Source organism: Anas acuta, chromosome 4 (assembly GCF_963932015.1).
Source record: "Anas acuta chromosome 4, bAnaAcu1.1, whole genome shotgun sequence".
Lineage (NCBI taxonomy): Eukaryota > Metazoa > Chordata > Aves > Anseriformes > Anatidae > Anas > Anas acuta.
The window spans coordinates 1,873,153-1,881,951 of NC_088982.1; the positions used below are offsets into that span (position 1 = coordinate 1,873,153).

Consider the following 8,799-nt stretch of genomic DNA (forward strand, 5'->3'; position numbering starts at 1 on the left):
GCACGGGTATGTGTGAGCATGCAGTTTCTTGCATTAGCTTGCACCTGCTTGTGTGTGCATACACGTCTGTGTTTGTGCATGCACGTACAAGTGTGTGCACGCACAGGCATGCCTGTTAATGCGTGTGCATGCACTTGCATGTGCAAGCATGCCCCTGCTTGCCTGTGCATGCACGTGCTTGTGCGAGCGTGCACCGTTTGCAGCGGGAGCACCCCAAAACCCCGCACCCAGCAGAGGGAGCGGTGCAAAACCTCCGCAGCTCCGTGCCCTTGGACGCAGCCCCGGTGGCAGCAGCACCCGGTGGCCCCCATGCCCTGCACCGCGTCCCTATTTCCTCCAAACACCCGGAGCCATTTCCCACGCAGCGAACGGGACAGCGCGCCCAGCCCCAATCCTAATCAGCAATTAAAAACCTCCCCGGCGAGCCTAATAACCTCACCGCACGGCAAAATCCGCCTCTCCCCGGGCCCCTCAAGCAAGGTCACGCCAAAAAAACCCTGCCGGGGCTGGCGCACCGTGCTGGCCGGGGTTTTTGGGGTTTTATCTCGGGGTGATCGCAGCCCCTCGGGGCCAGGGCACCGATGGCACCGAGATAAGGCTGGCGGCGGTGGCACGGGTCAGCGGGACGGGGACGGGGCCCTGCTCTATCGGCCCCATCGCCGTTCCGCTCGGCCACATCCCCCCCTCTCCTCGCACTTATTTTTCTCCCTGCCCTGGCCCCCATGCAAATTTCCCACTAAAATATGCTCGAAACAGGGACAACAACAACAAAAAAAAATAGATTTTTTTTTTTTCTTTTTCCTTTTTCAGGGAATTTCTTATCGCCGCCGAGACGAACCGAAATCCAATTATACCTCCGGTGCCGGTGCCCGGCCCCGCTCCGCCGCCGCCTCTTATCCCTGCGCAGCATCTGCCTTTTATTTTTCCTTCTTTTGATTGTTTTTCCCCTTTTTTTTGCCCCCCTCCCGCTGATTATCTCTCCCCTCCGCTGTCATTGCCCCATAATTGTGTTTGTGCCCCCCCCCCCCCCAAAAAAACCCCTGCCCTGCCCGGTTTGTAGCTCTCGTTTATTCAGCTTTAAATAATAATAATAAAAAATCCTGCTGCCTTCAAATTTGGGGCATAAAGAGGTTTTTAATTACCCCTGAATCGGTGTATTTTTTGTTTTTTTTTAATTATTATTATTCCATCCCCTGAGCTGGGAAAGCTGCTGGGAAAAGGGGGGTGATGGGGGATGCTCGCCCCATGGGGACACCGGGGTCACCATGTGGGGTGTCCCCACTGCGGAGCAGGGCAAAGAAATTGCATTTAGGTGAATTAAATTAATTAATCCATCCTGGGATTAATGGGGGCAAGGGGTGTGTTGGGGAGGACCCCAAATCTCCGTCCAGGGGCGGGGAGCACCCCAAATCCCCTGCCCACGGGTGCGCATCCCTCCCATAGCCCTGCTGCCCTGGAAATCGCACCCAAACCGCCCCAAATTTTGGGGACAGATGGGGAGGGCACCCCACAGACCCCCACGGGGCCAAATTTTGGGGACACTGCAAAGTGTCCCCTGCTATAGGGCCGCAAAAAAAAGTCCCCGCTCGCAAAACCCGGCTGCAAAAAGCCCCCCGGGGCATGGGGATGGGGGGGGGGGGCTGGAGCTAAGACAAATAAAGAGTTCAAATGTGGAACGATTAAAAATAAAATAAAATAAAATAAATCGAAAGCGGGGGAGATAAGGCGCGGGCGCCCTCGCTCCCTATTTAACATTCATTGGATTGAATAATCAGGCCTCATTATCTCAAATTGTCTGCATATTTGCCCTCAAAATGCTAATTTGAAAGTTGGCTGCGAGCGCCGTCTGCCTATTTTGACTAAAATATGATTTTGCTGCATTGTGCATTGTTCGTAGCTCCGGGGGCATTTCCAGTTTCGAACCGAAAGGGGGAAAAAAAAATAAAAAAAAAAATTAAAAAAAAATAAGAGAGAAAAAAAAAAATAAGAGAGAAAAAAAAAAACTATCAAAGGCTGGCAGGGAGGGGACCTGGAGGGCCCCGCGCCGCCTGGAAATGGCATTTCCAGGCCTGCGAGGGAAATTCGAGGCGTTATCGGGGCCGGGAGGGGATGGAGGGTTTATCGTTAATCTGGGGAAGGGAAATGGGAGAAATAATTCCCTTTGATTATTCTGGTTTTGCGGCGCGGCACGGCTGGGGTTGACCTTTCCGGAGCCGCTGCTGCCTCCGTGTCCTTGTCCCCCACGGAGGGGGTTCTCCACCGCATCCCAAAAGACAAGACCCAAAACACCACGGGGCTGACCCCAAAACCCTTCAGCGGTCCCAAAAACCTCCCGAAGGACCCCAAAACGTTCATGGTGGATGGGGAAAGCGGGGAGCGAGAGGCGCAATCTCCTTCCATCGCTCCCCTTCCCACCGGTTAATCAATAGCTCATCATGCGGGACCGGAGCCGAAAACCCCGTTCTCGGCCGAGGATTAGGGTGGGAGAAGGGCAAACGTCCTCGCAGCCTCCTCAATCCCCCGTTAGCGATGCCGCCCTTCGCCCGCCGGCTTACCCGCGCCCCGGGGACGCGCCGCCGCCGAGCGCAGCGGGGGATTAGCGGGGGGCCGCAGGGCCGGGGCGCTCGCTCGCCCTTGTGTTGACAAAAGGACGGGGACAAAAATCCCTCACCATCAATTCCAGAAACGCCTCCGGGGCCGGCAGTGACCCCGCTTTTGACTTTCCGGGCAGATGGAGGGGATGGAAGCAGCCTTTCGTCTTTTGGGGTCGCGGCACAGAGGGGACCCCAATGCGTAAAGACCCCAGCAGGGAATAAGCAGCAGGATCCCAAGCGTCTCGCACAGCTTTTTGCCCCAATATCCCATAACCCGCAGGTTAGGTGCCCCGCCACCAGCTCATGGTCCCAAATTGATGTCACCCCACAAGGATGTGCCCCTTTTTAGGGCTGGTTGGGGTTTTTTGCTGCAGCCCTGGTGCTGTCCTGGCTAGTGACGGGCTCAATTTGGCCACCGTGGGGGCTGCCAACGTGTGGGGTGCTGTGGGCACTGTCCCCACAAGGTTTGTGAGCTTAGGGTGGGCTCTGGGACCCCAGGCAAGGGGCAGAATCCCCATTTGTGTCCCTAAAGCAGCCACGCTGGGGGGCAGCACCCCTGGGTGCCCCAACCACCCTCCTCGGGTCACCCTTGGGTGGCTGCGGTGTGCGGGGTGGCACCCACCACTGGGACCCCTGGGAGAAAATACCTGGCCTTGGGGTGTCCCACCCCATTATGTCCCACCCCATTGTGTCCTATCCTGGTGTGTCCCATCCCATTTTGTCCCATCCCAGTATGTCCCATCCCATCACATCCTATTTTTGTGCGTCCCATCCAAGTTTATCCCATACTGGTGCATCCCATCCTGGTGCGTCCCATCCCATTATGTCCCATCCCATCGTGTCCCATTCTGGTGTGTCCCATCCTAAAGTCCCATCCCAGTATGTCCCATCCTGGTGTGTCCCAGCCCCACTGGGTGTCCCCCCCCCCGCCCCGTGTCGCCGCCCGGTGTCGCAGCGCGGTGTCGCAGTGGCCTCTGGCGGACAGTGGGGGAACGGCCCCGGCCCTACTGCGAACTGGGACCCTGCTAACTGGGATCCTTACTAACTGGGATCCCTGCTAACTGGGACCCCGCTAACTGGGATGCTCATTAACCAGGATCCCGAACTAACTGGGATCCCCAGTAACTAAGAGCCCCACTAACTGGGATGCTCACTCATCAGGATGTTCCCTAACTGGAATCCCACTAATTGGGATGCTCATTAACTGGGATGCCCACTAACTGGGACCCCACTAACTGGGACCCCACTAACTGGGACCCCACTAACCGGGATCCCACTAACTGGCTTCCTGCAAATGAAGGAGTCCGCTAACTGGGATGCTTCCTAACTGGGATCCTGATAAATAGGAATCTGCAAACTGGGATCCCCGGTAACTGGGATCCCCACTTACTGACAGGTGCTAACTGGGATCCCTGCTAACCAAGAGCCTCACTAACTGGGATCCTACTGATTGGGGTTGTGCTAACTGGGATCCCCACTAACTGGGACCCCACTAACTGGGATGCTCATTAACTGGGATGACCACTAACTGGGACCCCACTAACTGGGATGCCCACTAACTGGGATATCCTTTAAATGGGATGCCCACTAACTAAACCTGACCAACCCCACAAAAGCCCTGAAACACAAATTGAGGGGGATTATGGACAAACGACCCTGATGCCAGGGACCCCGACACCGTGCCCCGAGCAAAATTCGTCTCCCCCATCCATTTCCCCTATTTTAGCCCAGGATGATTTTGCTTGCAGTAACACCTCCCTCTGCCGGGTTTTTCACCTCCCAGGGCTCCTGGGCGAGGAGATCCCATTGGAACTTTTTTGTATAAAAAAAAAGAAAAAAAGGTTTTCTTCCCACTTTTAAAATGTCCTGGTTTGGCACCGCAAGCAGAGCTCCTCGGGCACCTCTGCTTTTTATAGGAATTTCAGCTGCGTTGGTTAAAACACCGCTTTCCCCTAAAAATTGGGGTGTCCCCAGCCCCCAGCAGGGCCACTGTGATGTCCCCTATCCGGGAGGGGGGGGATGTTGGAGGCCCCGATCCCAATGGGCAGACGGGGCAATCCACACCGTGCCCAGACAGCGGGGTTTGGGCTAATGACCTGCATTGATATTAATTAGCTCAGGAGCTTCCCCCCCATCCCACAGCAGGGCCTTGGGGCTTGGGATCAGCCAGGTGCAATGCCCGGACCTGCTTACATTCCTGCGTCCAGACCCCATTGAAGGAGGACCCCAAAAAAAGCCCTAAAAACCTCCCCTCCTTCTCTCCAGGCAGGATTTTCCCAGCTGCCACCCCAAAACCCTGCGGTGTCCCCATTTGGGTCCCTTGTCACCCGCATCCCATCCCCACAGATGCTTTTGGGGCCGGGGACCCCTGGTTTTTAGGGCCGGGGGTGTTTGCTCAGTGCCATCCCACAGCTCCACCAGGAGAGGGAGGAAATAGGGAATAAATAAAAGGGAATAAATAAAAGGGAATAAATAAAGGGGAGAGCACCCCCATACCAAACACGCACCTCGCCACGGTGCCTTTTTATCTTGGCCCTTTTAAGGCCATAATTAGGAACTAATAATGCCAAATCTGCCGCCCTTTTATCTCTTCCCCCCCCCCCAGGGCTTTTATTTGCCCCCGGCCACAGGGGTTGTGGGGTGGTGTCTGTGGGGCAAGCTGGGGATCGTGGCTACGTGGTGTGTTTTGGGTTTTTTTGCTATAAAACACCCAGGGAGCCTTCAGCAGCCAGCTCCATACAGAGTTGTGATCCCATACCCACGGTCCCCAACCCCATAAGGAGCCGTGATCCCATTCCCAGCCCCATACAGAGCCGTGATCCCATGTCCACGATCCCCAGCCCCATAGAAAGCTGTGATCCCATCCCCACAGTCCCTGTCCCCATACGGAGCTGTGATCCCATCTCCATGGTCCCCAGCCCCATATGGAGCTGTGATCCCATCCCCAGCCCCATATGGAGCCGTAATCCCATCCCCATGGTCCCCAACCCCATACAGAGCCGTGATCCCATCCTCAGCCTTATACAGAGCCGTGAACACCAAGCAAAGGGGGGGGGGCTCAGAACACCCCACAGATGTAGGTCCTGGCCCCACAGCTCCCCCCGCACCCCATTTCCTCCCCAATAAACCCAGTGGCGTCCTTTGACTGGGCCCAGCTCCCCCGCCGGGCTGGGCCCGAGGTGTGACTTTTCCCAGCTCATTAGGGAAAGCCGCTGGGGTTTAAGGATCTCAGGCCCTAATGACCATCTGAATCCCATCAGCGGGGCCCTGCCGGGATGGGGGGGGGGATTTAGGGGGACACCCACCTCTGCCACCGCATCCCCGGGGGTCCCCGGTCGTGTCCCTTCACCTGGAGGGTCTGGGCATGGCTGTGCCCACCCCAAAAAAAAAAAATAGGGGGTGCAGACAGCTGGGGGGTATGAGGATGCCGAGGGGGTGGCCAAAATTTCCCATATATACACCTCGAGTGTCCCAGGGGGCAGCTCTGGTGGCTTTGGGGTGTCCCCCCCCAAAAAAAACCCTCCGCATCCTAAAGCAGGGCAAAGGGGGCACAAACCCAGTGGGGGCGGCCTCAGGGGGGTGTCCCGGGGCGGTTCCATCCCATCCCATCCCATTGCATCCCACCCATCCCGTCCCGTCCCATCCCCTACCCCCCCGGCCCTATAAAGGCTGGCAGTGCAGCCCCAGCAGCCCCCGCCATGCCGCCCCCAACCCCATCGCCCCCCTCCCAGCCCGGCCAGGCTTTCACCATCGCAGCCCTACTGGGACGAGCCTCACCCCCCCCGATCCCAAACCCAACCCCGACCCCAAACCCGCTTTTACCCTCCTGGGGACCCCTCCGGGACCCCATCCCTGACCCCACAACCCCTCCCCGGCCGCTCTGCACCGCCTGCTGCGGACCCCCCCCAGCCTGGGCAGCTCGCCTGGGGGCCACAGGTAGGGTCTGACCCCCCCCTCTATTTGGGGGGGCTGTGGGGTGGCTGTGGGGGGTCCCCAAATTTCCACCTCCTTCCTCATCCCTTTGGGGATCCCTGCCCACGTTCCCCTTTGGGGTCATTTCTTTTTGGGGGAGCTCCTTTTTTCTCTTCTAGGGGTGTTGAGGAGGAATTGGGGTGTGAGGAGATCCTGTAAAAATGGGGGAGGGTGAGAAGATCCCATAAAAAATGGGGGAGAAGATCCCCTGAAAAATGGGGGAGGGTGAGAAGATCCCCTAAAAAATGGGGGGGGGACACATTTGGAGAGACCCCTTTCTGCTCCTATATGGAGAGACCCCCTTGGGGAGCTCCCATTCTTCCTCCCATGGCATCCCCTCGCTCCTAGGGGGCACCCTCCAGGATCTCCCCCACAAACCCCCAAAAAAACCCCAAAACCCCATTCCTCAACCTTTGCGACCCCTTCTCCAGGCTTCCTCCTCTCCAAGTGCTGCTTGCCCATCCTCAAGGCCAAGGCCAAGCGGGTGCGGACCACCTTCAGCAGCGAGCAGCTGGCCCGGCTGGAGCAGGAGTTTGCGCGGCAGCAATACCTGGTGGGCGCCCAGCGGGGGCTGCTCGCCTCCACCCTACACCTCACCGAGGAGCAGGTAATATGGCCAGGCTCTACCAGACCCTAAATGTCCCGGTCAGGCTCGTTTGTTGGCCAAAATTGCCGTGGAAAGGGTTTTTGGGGGGTGTGGGGGGGGGAATGATGCGCAGTGTGGCTACCCAGTGGGGTTGGCTTGATGGTGGATTGAAGGATTTGGGGTTTTTTCCCCCCGCTGGCAGGGTCCGGCTTTTCGGGGTGGGATCAGCTGCTGGGGGATGGCTTTTTGTCACCTTGGGGACAGAGAGTGGCAGGGGATGGCAGTACTGGACAGCCAGGGTCTGTGTAGGGTCTGGGCACTTGTGGGGAGCTGTATAGGGCCCAGGCACTTGGGGAGAACCCTATAGAGCCCAGGCACTTGGGAGGAGCCATATAGGGCCCGGGTACTCAGGGGGAGCCATATAGGGTCCAGGCACTTGGGGGGCAGCCATATAGGGCTGAGGGGGAGCCATATAGGGCCCGGACACTCAGGGAAGCCGTATAGGGCCCAGGCACTGGGGGGGAGCCATATAGGGCTCAGGGGGAATGGTGTGTGGCTCAGGCACTGAGGAAGAGCCATATAGGTCCCAGGTACTCAGGGGGAGCCATATAGGGCTCAAGGGGACCTGTATAGGGCCCGGACAATCAGGGGGAGCTGTATGGGGCCCAAGCACTCGGGGAAAGCCATATAGGGCTCAGGGGGAGACCATATAGGGCCCGGGCGCTCGGGGGAAGATGTGTAGGGTCCAGGAAGCTGTTTAGGGCTGGGGGGCACTGCTTTTGGCCGCTGGTGCTTGGCGCAGGCAGGTTGGGGCACCGAGCTCCGTCTCCTCCCCAGGTGAAGGTCTGGTTCCAGAACCGCCGCATCAAGTGGAGGAAGCAAAGCCTGGAGCAGCAGCAAGCCAAACTGGCCAGGATGGGCCTGGCCACCCCACAGAGGAGCCCCGATTCGCAAAACCCCAGCGGCGAGGAGGATCGAGACTTCCCAGATGGGGCCGAGGACCCCCGGGACCCCCCTGCGGCCCCCCTTGCACGGACTGGGGCAAAATGCCCCTGAGATGTCCCCTTAGGGGGGTTTCGTCCCACACGGTGGGAAGAAGCGTGTCGGGTACCCGCCGGGCAGCGGTTATTTTTGCAGGGCGAAAATAAATTATTTATGCGAGGCCGGGGTCGGAGGAGGAAGAGGTTGTGGTTTATGGGGTCCCCCGTAGGGCTGGGAGTCGTTGCCCGGCTGTGGGGTGGGTGGTTAAGCCTTGGTGGGTATAGGGTTTGCGTCTGGGGTTGTCTTTGTTGGAATAAGGGGGGTGTGAATGGGGTTTGTGTGTGGGAGCATGTTCTGGAGGGCTGGGGGCATCCCATACACCCCACCCACTGTCAGACCCCTTACCTGGGTTCGTCCCAAAGGTACCGGGGTGCTCAGATGGCTCTAAAATCGCTCAGGACCTTTGCAGACCCCTTCTGTCCCGCAGTTTGTCCTTCCTGCCAGCAGAGTTCCCTTGTAATGCCCCCGCTCTGCCTACAGCTCGCATCGAGCGGGGGATCAGGGCTGCAGCGATGGGATCCTGCTCTCCACAGGAGCCAGGAAAATTGGGGAAAAACGGGGAGAACGATGAGCCAAAGCTGAATCCCCTGCAAGGGTGTAAAGGAA

The 8,799-nt window shown here is 58.1% G+C and overlaps 1 protein-coding gene across 1 annotated transcript; it reads left to right on the forward strand.

Annotated features, from left to right (window-relative positions):
* The first annotated feature begins 6,292 nt into the window (after positions 1-6,292).
* Positions 6,293-8,314, forward strand: LOC137855180 (homeobox protein notochord-like). Its single transcript, XM_068679302.1, has 3 exons — positions 6,293-6,530; positions 6,998-7,173; positions 7,990-8,314. The coding sequence occupies exons 1-3, from the start codon at positions 6,293-6,295 to the stop codon at positions 8,206-8,208; spliced, it is 633 nt and encodes a 210-aa protein (XP_068535403.1). The 3' UTR covers positions 8,209-8,314.
* Positions 8,315-8,799: the final 485 nt, after the last annotated feature.

What these genes read in the sequence shown, in the direction of transcription:
- LOC137855180 (XM_068679302.1), top strand. Translation starts at nt 6,293, where the DNA reads ATGCCGCCCCCAACCCCATCGCCCCCCTCCCAGCCCGGCCAGGCTTTC. An exon ending in AGCTCGCCTGGGGGCCACAG is followed by an intron (nt 6,531 to 6,997) that starts GTAGGGTCTGAC and finishes CCCCTTCTCCAG; the next exon opens with GCTTCCTCCTCTCCAAGTGC. An exon ending in TACACCTCACCGAGGAGCAG is followed by an intron (nt 7,174 to 7,989) that starts GTAATATGGCCA and finishes TCTCCTCCCCAG; the next exon opens with GTGAAGGTCTGGTTCCAGAA.